The following is a 19206-nucleotide window of genomic DNA, read 5'->3' on the forward strand; positions in this document are numbered from 1 at the left end:
GCTATACATTTTATTTTTTACTATTTTGATATTTGGTTATTAATTTGTAGTATAGTAAATTTATAATTAGATTAGATAAATGTGTACTATTTTGATATTTGGTTATTAATTTGTAGTATAGTAAATTTATAATTAGATTAGATAAATGTGAAATCATGGATTACAAATATTATTATTGAAAATTGTAAATAAGATCATGAAAAATACCAATACTTTTGATTATTAATTCATGATATTAAGAGAAATTTTAATTAAAAAAGAAATTAATATACTAATTTTCATATACCAATATATTTGATTACTAATTCATGATCTTGAGTAAAATTTTAATTAAAAGAAAGATTAATATATTAAAGAAACCTAGCCAGATTTTAATAGCTATTGATTATGTTTCTCTAAGTCCATTATCATGGATTAAGTATGAGCAAGCCATTTTTTCATAATTAACTTTATCCATTAAATATGGTTATATTTTTTTTTAATAATTTAATCTATTTAAAATTTAAATCATAAATATAATATTTCATAATATAATAATATCTAATTATTGTTTGGAGTATGTTTTGAATTGTTTTTTTGTTAAGAGTTAGTGTCTTTATGTAAGGAAGAGCGAAAATTTGCCTTTTTACAGACCACAGTAGGTTACTTCAGATGGTGTGATTTTCTTTGATGGTGTGGTTTTCTTTGAATAATGAATCAATTTGCATTAGAAATAAAAATATTTATCATCATTATTGATTTGACAACTAAATTATAATAAATTTTTAGACAAGGTCAAAAAAACAATATCTAATTACTACAACCCATAAACATTACTAATTTTGAAATTATGTTGTTTCCCAATACACTGATCATATTTGGAAATCCTCAATTTAACGCGTCGACAGATTTCTCGTGAATCGTGTGCGGCTGGAAGAGGTTTCCAGGGAGTCCGTTTGACGTCTCATCTGTGGTGCACTCTCAAACAGCGGCGCACCCTCAAACTACGCGCGATTCCTGCGCATAGCTAGTGCCGGTCACCAAACTCATTTAGACATATTAAATGTGGTTATGCTGATGGCAATAAATTTGGGAATACAGTCACTTTTTCAGAGAAAATGACAGATAGCTATTGCCCTTCACCAAGGGCAACTTAAATGTGGTGGTGCTTATTATTGTGATAAAAATGGCAATATCGTCTCTTTAACGTAATCATAGGAGGACAGTTATTGTGAGAATTAGTAATCAAACTCGCCCTTCTGAAATATCGTGATCAAGCTAGCCCTTCTGCTATCTCGAAGCACAGATCACCTGAAAGTTGAAAATAGGTTGAAGCTTTTTTGATTAAAAGTTTCTCCACAGGCATTCAAAATTTTAGCTTTCCCAAAGAATTTGACATGGGCCACGGTGATTCATGTGCCAAGCAGGTTAGAAACAGGATCCTTTGTATTCTTGTAGCTGCAAGCGCAGTCTCAGTTCTTCTGTATTGCTCCTCTCAACTATCAGACGGAGAAGAAACAGCGGAGAATCCCAGGTTTTGGATAAATTTTAGTTTTCGTCGGAGCTTCCAAGCTGTGGAAAGTTTGGCTCCGTCTGCATCTGCTTTGCAAAATATTTCTGTCACAGTAAATTATGGAGATAAAAGGAATATTTCCCCAGAAATCTGGCATGGCAATACTCTTAGTGCAGGCCGTGATGGTTATGAAATAAACGGCCAGTGTGTAAACCAGAGTTATGGTGGTGAAAATTTGGTCTCTGAGAAGGGATCCCTGAAGAGATACACAGACCATGTTGAGGGAAAAAAATATAACCCAGAACAGCAATCTCAAAGCATCTCCGAAGTCAGTGCAGTAGCTGACAAGGAGACTCATGACATAGTATATACAGTGAAAAAGAACGAAAACCCACCAGTCCAGTGTGATATATATTCCGGGAAATGGGTTCGCGATGATTCGTATCCCCTTTATCCTGCTGGAGAATGCCCTTATATGAGCGGAGCATTTGACTGCAAAGGTAACGGGCGGCCGGATTCAAGCTATACACAATGGAGATGGCAACCTAGAGATTGTAACCTTCCCAGGTATGCCACACTGCTTAAATCCATGGATTCTCTGGTTAGCATTTACCCTAGATTCATAAATAATCTCAAAAATGTTTAAGTTAGCACATGTTTTGCTTTAAAGGTTGAATGCTACAAACATGCTGGAAAAGTTGAGAGGAAAGAGACTGGTGTTCTCTGGAGACTCCATCAATCGCAATCAATGGGAATCCTTGCTCTGCATTCTCGCAACTGTAATCCCTGAAAATAGAAAGAAATTTGGATCCAAAGGCGACAGAACTATATTCCTAGCACAGGCAAGATTTCTCACATAAACATATTCTCCATTGTATTTAAATAGGCTGAATAGAAATAATGTTGTAACCAAACGAAGTTATTTCAACGTGTTGCAGGATTATAACTGTAGCGTTGAGTTATTTTGGGCACCCTTCTTGGTTGAGCAAGGTAGCATTACAGTTGGGAACAAAAGCAAAGAAATACTTAGGCTCGACGCAATTGAGAAACACGGGAGTTACTGGAAAGATGTTGATATCCTCGTCTTCAATTCAGGCCATTGGTGGACACATGGGAATAAAGCTGCAACGTACGTAAGCCTTCTATTTCTTAGTATATTTGAAACTTAGATTACTTGTCATAACATTTTGGTTATAAATCACATTATTAATGTGATTGATATAAGTTGAAAGAGATATAACAAGCACATTTTATTTGTACAATCATATTAACTAAACTGATATATGTTGCTTGATATAACAAATATATTTACTTTATATACAAGTGTGTTTATTTGTTTTGAAATGGAGATATATTAGTTATATTGACTGGTGTATATATTAGCATAATCATATTTTACTAATATGATTGATACATGTCCTTAAAAATATATCAAGCACATTTAAATTATATATAAGTTTGCTTATTTGTTTTGAAATAAAAATATATCAATTATAGTAATTAGTGTATATATATTAACACAACCCTATTTATTACTAATATAATTGATATTTAATATATGTCAAATAAATTCTAGTATGCATATATAAATGTTTTAATGTTCATATAAAAACATTTATATATATATATATATGCTTGTTAATTCATATGTTATTGTTTAATTGAATTTTTTTAATTGGAAATTTTTTTTTACAGAAGAGACTTCTATCAAGAGGGTGACTACCTTCACCCTGAGATGGATCCGTTGGTTGCCTTCGAAAAAGGGTTGACCACGTGGGCAAAATGGATAGATCACAATATGAATCCTACAAAAACCAGAGTGTTCTTCCGTGGATTTTCTCCTATGCATTTCAGGTTAGGTAAAAGATTAACAGCGACTTTCTTTCGCCTTGATTCATAGAACATATGTGGCTATACACCTGAAAATTCTTTTTCTCACAAATGTTGTATTGCAGTTCAGAGCAGTGGCATAGGTCGGGCACCCATAAGTGCAATTTTGAGACAGAGCCAATCTTGGAGGAGTCGGTGGTGAAACCTGATCCTGTAATGCTGCAAGTAGTAGAGAAAGTGCTTGGCCACATGAAATTCCCGGTCACTCTTCTGAACATAACGAGGTTGTCAGATTTTAGGAAGGACGCACATCCATCTATCTACACTTTGAGAAAGAAGAAGAAACTAACGAAGGAGCAGCGCAATAATCCCGACGAGTTCGGAGATTGCAGTCACTGGTGTTTACCTGGGTTACCTGATATTTGGAACGAGCTACTGTATGGGAGCTTGGTCACCGAGGCCAGCGCAACACCGTCGTCTCGTTCTCCTTCGCTGTGATCGATTTGTAACAATTGTAAAGCTCCTTTATGTCATTCATTCCTTAACTTCCATCGGTGATTATTATTGGAGCGCAGATATCCATATACCTTGTCATAATTTAGTTCTTCTTTGGAACACATGTATCCAAGCGAAAGCGAAAGCAACACTTTATTGCGAAAGTCATTTCCATTTTGATATATGTGTCAATGCTTTGGAATAAACTCTTATGACGAAAGTGATTTCCCTCACGTTTCATGTAACTCCTCCCAACCCGTGAGTTGCATGCTGCAAGTCTCGGGAGTCGGACGTTTTGGAATAAACTCTGATGGCAAAAAGTGATTTCCATTACATTTTCATGTGACTCTTCATAGCCTGTGCACCGCACATTGATTTCCCCGGGCTGCCCTTTATTTCGTTTGAAAATATATTTTTCTTCATTGGTCTGTAAATTTAATATCTCGTTGCAAAATTTATCGGTGCTCATCTCTCTCTTTTTAATTAATTTTATACCTTTAACAAATTTATTTTAAGAAGAAAATTATATAATTAAAATGGTATAAATTAAAATTTGTTTGTGTAATTTTATATTAGGTTAATTCAATGTCTATGTTATAAAGTATTATGTAAATTATAAAAGTTAAAATTTATTGGCAGATCAGGTCAACAAAAAAATTCTTTATATATATAGTTATATTTGAGTTATTAAAAGAATTGGTTCATAGTTATGCTGATTTGAGTCATTAATTAATTAAGGCTTAGTACTAAATGATATTTTTTTTGGTTAATTTTAATCAAAATCCAACAGAGATTTTTAAAAACTTAAATTGCTTAAATCTTATAATTCGAGTTGAGGGTGCTGAATTCATTTATGAATTCAAAAAGTATTTTAAAAAACAAAAATTCTTTCCGGAATTTGGTGAATTCCAGTGAAAAAAGCTATTTGGTCTATAAGTTAGACTATACCATTAATTAATGCCTAGTATGTATGGAGAGAATTAATAGCTTTTTCAATTAAAATATTAATATATAATTATATTAAAACATCTATGATCTTTAATTATGGTTGATTATATTTGATTTTGATTGAGTTTTGTTGATTATGGTTGCCTATGTTCTATTATGGTTGACCATATTAAATTTTTGTAGATATTACTTAATATGATTGACTTTTGTTGACTATATCTTGACTATGTTTGATTTGGTTGAACATGATTAATTATGCTTAATCATGTTTGAATATGGCCCATGATGTTTGATTATGTTTGGCAATATTTGACTTTGATTGACAATGGCTAACCATGCTTGACCGTGTTTAATTATTAGGCATCCAATTTGACAACAAATAACTACAATTTAGCAATGCTCAATCTTGGTTGACTATGCTTGCCAATGATTGGCATCCAAGTTGACAACAAATAACTACAATTTAGTAATGCTCAATCATGATTGACTATGCTTGCCAATGATTGATAATAGTTGACCATGATTCACTATGGTGAATCAAATTTAAGTATCATTAACCATGGTTGACTATGGTTAACCACACATAGTTATGGTTGAGCATGGTCAAATTTACTTGATCATATTTGACTATCATAGACTTTGGTTGATTATACTTGACTATGGTAAAATATGTTGATGATGGTTTACTTTAGTTAACTATGGTTAACATTAATTGACCATAGTTGAATTTTGTTGACCATGTCTGACGATAGTTAACCATAGTTGGCTATGGTTAACCATGTTCATTATGGTTTATTATGGATGATTTAGTTGACAGTGTTTTACGATGGTTTTCTTTGGTGGATCACAATTGATTATGACAAACTTTGGTATATTATGCTTGACCATAGTTGTTTATGGTTGACCACGATTGATCACATGAATAATGTTTGACACTGAATAATGGTTAACCAGGTTGACTATGATTGATCATGGTTGGCCATGGTTGACTTTCATTATGTCCCATTATGATCATTTTTTTCACTTTTGTTGAATTGCTATATTTGTTAATGGTGGTGATGCAATGTGACATCCATCAATGGTTTAGTTATATTATGACATTTATTAAGGATTATGTTGGATTATGACATTCTTGAATGGTAATGCTTCATGTGCCATCAATCTTTGTTGACTTATTCAAATGGTTGTGTTCCTCAATAGTTATGTCATAATGTGGAATTCATCAAAGGTTATGTCACCTTTTAACATTTCTTAAGGGTTGTGTTTCATTACAATGTTCTTGAAAGTTTGTGATACATTAAAATGTTCATCGTGGTCATCTTATGTGGAATTGCTACATTACTTAAGGGTTATGTTGCATTATGACATTTATCAAAGGTTATGCCAAATTTATTTTTTTCCTTAATGATTTTGTCATGTTACAATATTCATGTTAATGTACTTATTGTCATATTACAATGCTCATATTAATGTATTTATGTCAAATTACAATGTTCTTCAAAAGTTATGTTGAATTATTCCTGTTAGATTGTTCTTTAATAATTGACCATTATTGTTTATGAAAAACCATAATGAACTAAAATTAGCTATATTATCTATCCCATTACCATAGTCATTACCATGATCCCATTATGATAGTCATTACCATGATCCCATTATATATAGACTTGACCATCCCATTATAATGGGAACTATGACCCCGCTATGTGTAGACTTAGGTTTAAATATGATATTAATAATTATGACCCCATTATGTAGGTTGAACTATGATCATTAATAATTATGTTGATTATGTCACTTATTAAGAGTTATGTCGTAAAACGTGTAACATATGAATTTATTGTTTTAAAAACATAGAAACATGTAATTTATGCGTGTGAATTCCCATGCGTCCACTAATGCCCTGAATTGAAGAGGAAGATATCAACATCTTTGCAGTAAGTACCCTGTTTCTCAATTGCGTAGAGCCCAAGTATTTATTTGCTTTTATTCCCAACTTTAATGCTACCTTGCTCAACCAAGAAGGGTGCCCAAAATAACTCAACGCTACAGTTATAATCCTGCAACACGTTGAAATAACTTCGTTTCGTCGCAACACCATTTCTATTGAGCGTATTTAAATACAATTGAGAATTTGTTTTTGTGAAAAAGCTTGCCATAGATAGGAATATAGTTCTGGCCCCTTTGGATCCAAAGTTCTTTATGTTTTCAGCGATTACAGTTGTGACAATGCAGAACAAGGCTTCCCATGGATTATGATTGATGGAGTCTCCAGTGAACATCAGTCTCTTTCCTCTCAAGTTTTCCGGCATGTTTGTAGCATTCAACCTTCAAAGCAAAACATGTGCTAACTCAAACTCTGTCTAGATAATTTATGAATTTAAGGTAAACGCTAACCAGAGAATCCATGGATTTAAGTAGTGTGGCATACCTAGGAAGATTACAGTCTTTCGGTTGCCATCTCCATTGTGTATAGCTTGAATCCGGCCGCCTGTTACCTTTGAAGTCAAAGGCGCCGCTCATATAAGGGCATTCTCCAGCAGGATAAAGAGGATACGAAGCATTCCTAATCCATTTCCCGGAATATATATCACACTGGACTGGTGGGTTTTCGTTCATTTTCACTATATATACTTTGCCATGAGTCTGCTTGTCGGCTACTGACTTCGGCAATGTTTTGAGATGGATGTTCCGGGTTAGGCGTTTTTTCCCTCGACATGGTCTGCGTATCTCTTCAGGGATCTGCTCTCAGAGACCAAATTTTCACCACCATAACTCTGGTTTAGACACTGATAGATATATTCTGTAAAGGAGAAGCAGACGGAGCCAAACGGCAATAGTTGTGTGTCATTTTCTCTCTCCCAATTCCCAAATTTATTGGCACAACCACATTTAATACAACCAAATGATGTTGGTGACCGGCGGCACTAGTTATGCGTCGTACATGTTTCTCAGGAATCGCGAGATGTTCGAGGGTGCGCCGCTAGATATCTTGATAGCCGTAGTTTAACTAGCCAAAGGTTAGAAGGTTTTGGAAATTCCAGTTATATTTAGAGAAAATTTGGTAAAAATTTTTGTAAATCGAAGTTATAGTTGTTAAAATTCAAAATTTTAGCTGTCTTAGAAATTTTTAATGTGCTTGAATCCATTTCCATCATCAAAAACACTATTCAAACACTGCCTTTACAAAATTTTTGATTTCTTTTACACAAATTCCGACCCCTTTGGCCATCAAGCCAATTCCTCACCCCTAAGTAGACGACTCCATCTTGATATCTTCAGCGATTTGAGAATTCACCACGAGATGAGACATTTAACGGACACCTTCGAAGCACCAAATTCACGAGAAGCCTGTCGATGCTTTAAATTGAGGATTTCAAAATAGCACCAACCTGATCAGTGTATTTGGGAATAACTAATTATTTTTTATTTTTTTTCAAAATAGTCTGAGCATTCTTAAGCCATGATAATGAACTTAGATAAGCATGATCAATTGCTATTACAACCTTGCTTAGTTTATTAATTTCCTTTTTATTCAAAATTTTGATCTTAAGAGTAAGAATTAAACATATAATGAATGAAATTGTCAATAATAAACTCTCTGTATTTCTAGCTCTTGATTTCATATTTATCTAATCTAATTATAATTTACTATATTACTAATATTACTAATGGATAACTATATATCAGAAACACGAAAAATGGAATGTGTAACTTTTCTCCCTCTCCTAACTCCTGCCTGTTTCTATAAAACATTAACTATTTATGCCATTTAACAGTTCCTGATTACCTCAAGCAGCAACAGATGACTATCCACGTTCACCAACCACGACTTAGCTGGCTATTCTAGTCATTAGTTTCTCCTTAGTAAAAATTATGCAACATTTGAACATGAAATCGGTTGAAATTGTAGAATATTTCAGCACAGATTGATTGGGGCATTTGATCTGGGGTATTTAGATTGTCTTATTTTGGATGAAATTTCTTAACCTATTTAGTTTCTGAGTCTTCCGATTTTTTCAAGTTATCCAAGTCATATTGAAAAAAACTCCAATGGGAAAATATGAAATTCACAGTTTCAACATAATTCCCACGGAATTTAAAGCAAAACTGAACAAAACAACTCATCCTTTTTAGTGCCAGATATCCACACCATCTATTGCTAAGTTGGAAAACCCCTGTCCTCAGATTATGGGTAAATTCGTCTACCCCGATTTGGCACTAGTTTATTTTTTTCATTGAATTCAGTAATCTTCTGCATCAAAATATCAGAGCAAGGACAAAATGAAATTTAAAAGTTGGCAGGATAAAGTTACGGTCAGTATTAAGCACCACCTTTCATTGAAAAAATAAAAATTATAGTCAATTCTCTTCTGCATAGAGCAAGGACGAAAGGAATTTTAAATGTTTGCAGGATAAGGTTACTGTCAGTATTAGTCACCTTTCACTGAAAAGATGAAAATGTTGGTCAATTCTCTTCTGCATAAAATACGAAAGGACAAATGAATTTTAAAAGCCTGCAGAATAAGTTCCGGTCAGTATTAAGTACCTTTCAGGCAACTAGTTTCCAGCAAACTAGGTCAGTGTTAAGCACTTTTCCAACATCTTGTTTAGAACAATGAGATGATAGATTTTGTTTCAAGAACTCTGTAAATGGCAAATTTTGCATATACTCTTCAATGAGACGTGCAGTAATGACATCAAAATATCAGAGTAAGCACCAGTGAAGTTTAAGATCTTACAGAATAGCAGTGACACCAAAATATCTGAGCAAGGGCAAATCACCTTTACGATCTCTGCGATCAATTACCTGCCAGTATTAAGTAATTTTCAGAGATTTTGGTGATAACGATGCATGTTTTTGCCCAAGACTTAATGAATGTGTAAAATTGTTATGATGTAAAACTTTTTGTAAATAAAAAAATTAAATGGGAAAACATGACTTCAGTGTTATTTGAAAATTATTTTGCTGGAGCTTTGATTAGTTTTGATTTTTTTTTGCATTCGAAACATAAAAAATATACATGTTTTTTTTTTCCGTATTCAACCATAAAAATATTTAGACATAACAAGAAGGCTCTAAAGACTAAACCACTATTCCTCCCAATCGACTCAAATAAATACAATTGAGATCAATCTCAATTCACTGAAAAATATATAATATAATTTATTAAGCTAAGTTTCTTTGATATATTTAATTTATAACCTATTAAATATATTTTTGGATTATGTGATAGTGACTAAATTTAATCTTAACCTAATTTAAATTGCTTAAACAATTTATTTTTATTTTGGAAAAATTGTTTTCGCTGAATATTAAATTTCTTTCGACTCATCGTCCTGTCTTTATTCACTATTTACTTTCCAACCTTCTAGCATAAACGTAACTAACATTTGCACCTTATGTTGCAAAGGAAACGCCGTAAGGCATAGAGTGGGGAAGAATAGCATAGTGGGGAAGAATAGGTAATCAAATCCATCAAAATTAAGATAAAATTGATCTATTAATTTTTCATTTACATACACTAAAATCGTATGCAGCGTGTGATAAGAATCTCAAGAATCTCAAGTTATCATACAGATAAATTTCTATAGTCCATGTTCTATTTTAAATATTTTACTCTTTTGTCATAACTGGAAGAATCTCAAGTTATCATTGAGATAAATAAATCTCTATAGTACATACTCGTTATATATATATATATATATATATATATATATATAAAGCATGCATACATATGTTTTCCAGAGTCCAGACACCACCCTATGTTAGAGGCTTACCAGAATTTGATCACCACAGAGTCATTAATTGGTCAAGTTTATGAGGTACAAGGTTCATGTATCTCCCCATTCAAAGTGAGTACTATGGAGCAGGATAGATCTTCAATCCCTAGCCGAAGGATGAATAAATCTACCATCACTGACAGGGAAGGCATGTAAAACAATATTAAAGCTGCCATCACTGAGGGGAAGGAACTCCAACCTTGCCTTTAGGTGATAGCAATCAAAATAGATGTAAATAGTGGTAATTCTGATATCACTAAGGGGAATATGTGCAAACAATATTAACTACTATCACCAAAGGGAAAAGAACTCCAGACATTGCCTTCAAGTGCCAGCAAGCAAACATATTCATATTTCCAACCAGCGCATCCCTAGTGCGTCACCAGTGTAAAGATAGACTTCCAAATTCCTACCAAAGCATCAATCAGTTTCCAAATAAGATTCAACGGTATTTGGGTATTTATTTAGTTTTAAGAAACCAAAAAGGCTGGTAGGCAGTAGTGTTCTTTTCCCAGTATGTACAATCATTATTGGACAAGCTTAAGCTTTGTCGTATTGGGTTTCAGGACTAAACTTCTGGCTAATTGTTATCATAATGAGATTACAATGGGTAAATTGGACTGTATCGGAAACCTCAAAATAGACTGCCGTAATCTTCACCATTCTTGGTGCTTGATAATATAAATACTGACCTTAGATTTGATGTGTAGGAGGTGCATGATAATATAAACATCGTTGCAAGATTCCTAATTAAAGTTCAGAAATTAGTTTGAAATTAGAAGATCTACACAAATCTAGACCTTTTTGCTGTCAGCTGTGTTTGCGATATATGGAAACGTACTAAATAGTACACATTTAAAACAAGAGAACACAGTAAAAATACACATTTTTGTGACATATGGAACCGTACTGAATGGTACACATTTACGACAACACAACACAGTAAAAATAAGAGAAGTTGTGATTACTTAAGGAATCAACAAACATGTCACTTGGCAGAATCAAACAATGGTGGGGCAAGAACAACACTCGACTTTAACAGACCCTGCAAACTTCCATTTGACAACTCTGCTCTAAAATGTAGGATTAACTTAAAATTTCATTGTTCGCATATATCTAGCTATCCTGCGACTAGTAGCAGATAGATTAATACTTTTTCCCTTCGCCAATTGGATGTCCCATTCTCCAATTGCAGATCAGTCCTCAAAATCTTATGTTAATTTTCTTAATTATGCAACACCTTATATTAAGATTCTTAACCATGATACAAAAGGATTATTTTTTTTTTCAGGGAGGGGGGGAGAGAATCCCCGCTGAAGAATCAACATACAACATATATCGCCGAAGCGAATAGATTGATTTCATCATACAACATTATATTATCGCCGAAGCGAGCAGAATTACATCATCAACGAAACACATACGTCATCAGCATCAGCCGCAGCATCGCGCCGAGCAGAAACACATACGTCATCAGCATCGGGCACATACGTCATCAGCATCAACAGCAGCATCGCGCTGCACCTGCAGGAATCGAACATGGCTGGGGGGTGCGAAAGCCAACCGCCCCAGCCACCACATCATGCACTCACGTGCATGATACAAAAGGATTATAGTATTAACTATGACAAATATTTCAAATTATAGTTTTGCATTCAATCCCAAATAAAAAGCAACAGTAGATTGGGCACTCTCACAAACGTGAAACCTACACATATGACAGAGCTATTCGTGTTTACTCTATGGTCACTATTTCGAATCTGTACTAAGGTGACCTAAAATTTAGGACAAGAATACAAAACATCAAAATATACAAATTTGCTACTTTTGCATATAATTAATAAAATTAATTAAATTTTGGAGTAAGAGAGTAAACTGTTTCTGGTTAGTTGACTAAAACTGATTATAAGGAGTCAAAGTGAACTACTAACCATTTGGAAAGACTAAAAGTCTGTACAGAGGAAGCAGGGGTGGCAGTGATCACATTGGATCAATGAAAATCAGGGACTTGATTATGCCTAGAGGCTTGGTCGTGCCACAAATGGTGAGAAAGGGGAATTGGCAGTTTATCAAGGCCTTGAACTGCTTAGGGCAGCGGGAATAAAATGTGTTACAGTGGGTCCACCATAGTAATTTGAAATTTGCATTGTCGAATGTCTCCACAAGAAATTCGTCTTGTAGAGTTCAAGCGAGTCTTGCTACACTCATTCATAGAGTTCAAGCAATGATAGGAGGTTTTTTGGGAAATAACATGTGTAACAGTGGTGGGGATTCCACCATTGTAATTTGAAATTTGCATTGTCGAATGTCTCCACAAGAAAATGTCTTGACCGACTCATTCATAGAGTTCAAGCAATGATAGGAGATTTTGAAAATTCCTATACACAGTTCTCATCCGAGAAAGAAAAATATTATCAAAATTGAAGTCTTTCAGGCCCTAAGAACTCTCCATTCAATCACAGATTCAAGGGCCAAACCCTCAATTCAATCACAGATTTCATATAAAGTAATTAATGTGGAAAAAGTCTACAAAAAATCAGGATTAAATTCTAAAATTGCGATTTTTTCAACAAAACTATTTAATCCTCCGATTTTTTGCAGAATTTTTCAGAAACAAAAAAATAGCGATTTATTCGTTATATGCCCGATTTTATCGGGAGTTGACCCAAAAAGTCTGTTGTCTTAAGAGTTGAGGCTCGGACAAAACTCAAGATTCAGGAGTTGATTCACTATTTTGATATGTGATGTAGCACTAGACTTCATATACATATTATATATTAGCTTTCTTTACATGTTTATGTGGAAATGCATTTATTTGATGTTGTGAATACTCTAGATGTTAAAAAAAAATAAAAATAAAAAATGAATATTTTTGTGTTTTTAAATTTTGCCGACTTTTTTAACGAGTTTCTCAACTTTTGGACCCTTGTCGTAATTCCGACTTCGACTTTTTCCACATTGATATAAACGTTTCGGGGCCAATATGGGGGTCTCAATTCAAGGGCGGAGTCGGGGACTAATTTGGGGGTCATTTTAAGAAGAGTATTTCATATAAACGGCAGCGAGGGCTGCTCGGCCTTCTCTCCCATCCCATGATATAACCTTACTATATACACAAGTACGTCTTGTTGCCCCAAGTGTTACACTGTTAGTTCAAGTGCGCAAGTGAGAAATGGGAGTTAAAGCCACTGCAGAGACCTTTACTTCAACATTCATACTCACTAACAATAGGATTTATTAATTTTATAATAATGAGGAAGACTGTTGCATGTGGTTTTATTGCCCAGTTCTTGGGTGTTGGGTTTATTGTATTAGCTAGCCCTTCAAGTCGAATTCCTCTGATATTAGGAGTTTGGGGTTTTTCATTGATGATCTCTGTCAAGCAAGCTAGAAGTCTGGTGAATTCACCAGTCATTACATTATTGATTCAGCCAGCAAAGGGCATCCATTTCAGATTGCACTCTAGGGGTCACAGTTTGAAGAAGAACTATCTCAGTGCTGCTGTGACTTAGGTGCCATCATGGTTCATTGCCAGTCTAGCAGGGTATGGTGTCCTATGTGAATGCGATGTTTATAAGGCTCAATGCGAATTGGCAAATGCATCCTGCAAATGGACTAGATGGCATGGAGATTGGAAATACAAAGCAACGGTAGAAAGCTATGTTAGGGATCAGTGTGCAATTGAATCTGCCATCCAAATGTTGGCATCTAATGAATGGGAGCATGTTTTTGGAGCTTGTATGCATGCTCACAAGAGGAAATATAAACGGGTAGAGACGAATTGGGTTTCCTGTATACTCTGGTCACCGAATTACGGAAAATCTTCAGGCCTCTTCTCATTTCGGTCCAACCTGTGCGAAGGAGCGACTTCAGAGATTCAGCACCCCTACAAGCCATCTGCAGAGTTTGCCATGTTCGAGGCCAATAAATGGACTCGTTCGATGTGAATATGAGTTCAGTCAAGCATGCGGTGCAGACTCTTACATTGGCACAATGAAGAAGCCCCTCGAGGGCCAAATTCTCTGTAATCTTTTGTGCTAGTTATGTTGTGGTAGCTTTTTGGTTAAACAAGTATTTTAGGCAATATACACGCCAAGTCTATAGGAATAGGTATGAGTAAGCTGGGCATAACAATTTTTCAATAAAAAGATTCTATGAGCAGCAGGCTGCAATTGTTTTCATTTTCATCTATAATAAAAAAAGGGCGAAATTCTGCTCAGAAATCTCTTAAAGCCGACAAGTTTATGGAGAAAGGTTGTTGATGTGATTAAAGGGGAAAAATGAATAGTCCGGTAGGTTAATCAACGAGTCTCGTTAAAGGATTGTTCTACCTGCGCTCGCTTCAACAAGGTGGCCATATGAAGACGCTTACTTTTCTCATTTTACAGAGAAAAATTAATTACAGTTCCGACTACATCATTAAAATCCATTAGAATACATCCATGTTAACCTGGGGAGGATCTGATAAGCACCTATACCAAAAAATGAAAAAAATATAGAAGATATCACGCAGTTCCATTCTCCCTCTAGAAATAGATTTGGAATTCTGCACTCTACAGAAGCAGAAGTCAAGGTTGAATGATTAATTCAATATCCCATTTTGATCAGGCAGTTCCAGATCTAGTGCAATCAAAGATCATCAATTCACCTGTTGAGGAAGAGGTTTCACCTAAGGAAAGGACAAAAACAATGTTTTAGAAAAGAAGTAAGAAGTAAAGAAGAAAAATATGTAATCTTTTTTTTTTCAAATGTTCTAAAAATTAATCAATGTTATTAACCATTAATAAAATATAGAAAATATCAAAGTAAGAAATCTCCAAAATCTGGTGTCTTGATCTTCCTACAGATCTAGTAAAAAGATGGTTTCACTTAAATTCTAGAGATGTTTTATTTTTATATTACCTTGTGCAAGCAATTTGTAAGAATCTATTCATGTACTCAAAAAACAATGTATTTAATTTTCAGTATTTAATTTTCAAGAGTGAATATGGTGCAAAGAGTAAATATTCTATTGTATGTTTTATTCAATTGATGTTTGTGAGCAGCGATTTCCAATATTAGACAATATTTTCCAGTGCCATTTGCTTCAGATAGGACCCTTAGAAGCATGAACAATATGGAATTTCTTTGCTGTTCAGCATAGGCTCCCTTGTTCGTGCATTCTTGTCTGGTTTCTATTTGAGAATCCTTCATGCAACACATCCCCACTCCCATGCAAGGGCAAAAATTGGGTAGTTTCTGTTCCCAACAAAAAGAAAATTGGCTGGCTTCTTTCCCCAACAAAAAGAATTGATGCTTTATGTTCTCTAAAAAAGTTGGGAGTTATCAGTACCAGTTGGGAAAATTTGGGGACGTGGCCTTTCACGCTTAATGGGGTTTCAGCTCCCCTTACAAACATAGGCTACCCTTCAGTCAATGCAATGAAAGCTTTAAAATCATTTGTGCAACGAAATATCTTCTTTTCATCTTTGCCATTGCAAAGCTCAAAGCAGGATGAAGGGTTGATATTATTGTCTCGGGATCTTGATGTTCTGTGATCTTATCTGTGATCTTGATGTGCCTTTTTCATCCCATCCCTTTTGTTTAATATTTTGGTTTCACGTTTTTGTGCTTTCATGAAGAGCCTTTGTTTTTCTCAATGTAAATACTAAATAGATGCGATGTGTGTTAAATGCCTGGGATGTTGGTAACCCAATCTTGCTGAATGGATGTTGTGAAAAACTTACTTGAGATAAAACACATAATTTTACTGGTGACAATTGAAGCATATAGGTTAAGGACTGCTCCCCTGATAAGGTTAATCCCAATTTTTGGATTTCTTTGCACAATGCCTTAACACAACTTCATAAAAAATTTAAAATAACGAGGCTGAACAGAAAACTAAAGTTTATGACCAAGGCTATGGGTGAGGAAATGTTCTCATGTTATGTCATGAGTGAGGATGAGTTAAAACCCATAAATTTTGTAAAATATCTGATGGTCAAGACCACTTCTTAATAGGTTAAAAGTGAAATTGCTGAATTCAAAATTGAGTTTGAATTGTTTAGCAAAAGATCAAGGGATAAGATATATTTGAAAGCAATTGTCTTTTTCAACCACTGTATTTGCTTTTTCCAAAGGAAAAAATTGTAATTTCATTCATTGGAGAAATGGTTGAAAATTACATTCTGCATATACACACCCTATGTGTAATCATTTGAGTAAAAAAAGACTGCTGTTTGAGTTCATAAAAGGATCTCTTTTGACTAGAGTATCCAACCATTTACAAGAAATTTGAAAACAAAAAACATAAGTACTGTTAATTACATACGAGGTGAGGTGAGTAAGCTGCTTCACCCAACAAGAAAATTACTTTCTGTATGGCTGATAATAGAAAGAGAACAATGATATGAAAATTGTGGGATTTTACGCTCTTGCTGCCCCAAAAGGAATGTCCATGTAAGGCCTGTGAAAGAATTCATAGGCCTGTCCATTATTTTGCTCCATTATAGGATACCAATCCATGTCATCATATCTGAAGTAATATACCATTCTAATCTGTGTAGGACTTTATCAAAATCAATCTTGAGGAGCAGATCTTCTTGATGAATTTCTCCAGCCCACTAGATAGCTTTGAAGCTTAATTTTTTTGTGGTTAATGCTTCTGCAAGAGTCTTGTAAGCCACGTAAAGTAGAATGATTAGCCTGGGATCATTAATTGAGTTCCTATTGGCCGAGTTGTGGTTTATATTGATGATGCCTGCATTAGTTTGCTCTGCAAGTGGTTCCAGATGAAGAGCTTCCAAGCACACATTTAAAAGGTTTCCCAATGGTGTCTCAGAAACCCTTATAGAATTTTACAGGGAGAGACCATCATTCCTTGGATATTATCATGTTTCAAGGAGGGATAAATCTGGGGTTAAGGCCATGACAAGGAATGGTCTGTGTCTCGGCCTTAGCCTGATAAGGATTTTTAGAAGAATAAAGTAGAACTGTGTTTTCATTAATCTCTTTCATAGCTACTTCAAATTTTTTAAAAGCATAATCCTTCATTTAGTATCATGATAAGATCCTCTTCTAAGGTTAGCTGTGAACTGGTGAGAGTTTACCATAACTAGCCTAGGGTTGATTTTTGTGCATTTTTGTCTAGTTTCTACTTGAGAATCCTTCATGCAACACATCCCCACTCCCATGCAAGGGCAAAAATTGGGTAGTTTCTGTCCCCAACAAAAAGAAAATTGGTTGGCTTCTTTCCCCAACAAAAAGAATTGATGCTTTATGTTCTCTAAAAAGGTTGGGAATTATCAATACCAGTTGGGAAAATTTGGGGATGTGGCCTTTCACGCTTAATGGGGTTTCAGCTCCCCTTACAAACATAGGCTACCCTTCAGTCAAAGCAATGAAGGGTGAGTTGATAGTTTTCATTTAAAAATATTTCTGCATTGTTCACTCTTTGCATTCCTTTATTCCTGTTGGTAAACTGGCAATGGATTTTGATCAAGGAAGGAGGAATGTTGCCTTTGCTATTTTTCACATAGCTTCTATGGGGTCAGACTTGTTTTCAGTGATTTGTTCAGATAGTTTCTCTAAATTCAGACTTCTGTCAGTGATTCGTTCCGTTGCCACGACAGTCAGAAATAATGATGAATAATGCAATAATTGGTTTGTATCTTATTGTCAAGTTCAAAGATTAGAAAAGGAAAACTAAAACAAGGGAGCCTATGCTGAACAGCAAAGAAATTCCATATTGTTCATGCTTCTAAGGGTCCTATCTGAAGCAAATGGCACTGGAAAATATTGCCTAATATTGGAAATTGCTGCTCACAAACATCAATTGAATAAAACATACAATAGAATATTTACTCTTCGCACCATATTTACTCTTTTCAGTATTTAATTTTCAAAAAACAATGTATTTAATTTTTGTCAAGAAAAATATGGTTTTTTTGTCCTCTTCCTTTTACATTTATTGAAGAATTTTTAACAACATGTTCTAATAACAATTTTTTTAATACAAAAATTGTAACCTTCATTCCTATATACTGCTTTAGCAGCATGTTCCAGTAGCAATTTTTTTTTTAATACAAAAATTCTCATTAAAAAAAAAATCCAATATAAATAAAATTTAAAAAAAATACATCTATAAACCCTATTTTTGATCTCCTGATAAATACATCCCAAATTAGATTCACATGTATCTATTGATAAATAGATACCAAATTAGATTCACATGTATCTATTGAAACATTCTGATAAACAAACTTGGAAAACAAACAACGTTAAGCAGATACCTCACTTCTACGAGCACGAAGTACACATCTTATAGAATATCTCGCTTCTACGAGCACAAAGTACAAATTTCAAAAACACACAAATGTGAAAATCAATATGCAGTTTGCAGTGTACATTTGTTGGAAAACTCCACTTATAACATGTATGATAACAGATTTCTTCTTCCTGCAACAGAATTTTAGAAAATTGAGCTCAAACAATGTGTAACTTCACATTCATCAGAAGTCGCAACAACCGAGTGGACATTTAAAATAGTGAGTAGATTGCTATCAAGTGGACTCCAGTAGTATTACTTCATAGTCCAGTTAAATTGTTAATGCATGTAGGATCCCAAACTAACTGCCATTGATTTGTTGAACATATTTCTCAATAAAAAAATTGCTTGA

The 19206-nt window shown here is 34.3% G+C and overlaps 1 protein-coding gene across 1 annotated transcript; it reads left to right on the forward strand.

Moving 5' to 3' along the window:
- The first annotated feature begins 1162 nt into the window (after positions 1-1162).
- On the forward strand, positions 1163-4156 carry LOC149151690 (protein trichome birefringence-like 36). The gene is made up of 5 exons (XM_089439795.1): positions 1163-2059; positions 2163-2334; positions 2431-2621; positions 3188-3346; positions 3448-4156. The coding sequence occupies exons 1-5, from the start codon at positions 1377-1379 to the stop codon at positions 3818-3820; spliced, it is 1578 nt and encodes a 525-aa protein (XP_089295921.1). The 5' UTR covers positions 1163-1376; the 3' UTR covers positions 3821-4156.
- Positions 4157-19206: the final 15050 nt, after the last annotated feature.

This window comes from Pinus tabuliformis, chromosome 9, assembly GCF_031772625.1.
Source record: "Pinus tabuliformis cultivar Carrire ecotype Pingquan chromosome 9, CPIR1, whole genome shotgun sequence".
In the NCBI taxonomy this organism is placed as follows: domain Eukaryota; kingdom Viridiplantae; phylum Streptophyta; class Pinopsida; order Pinales; family Pinaceae; genus Pinus; species Pinus tabuliformis.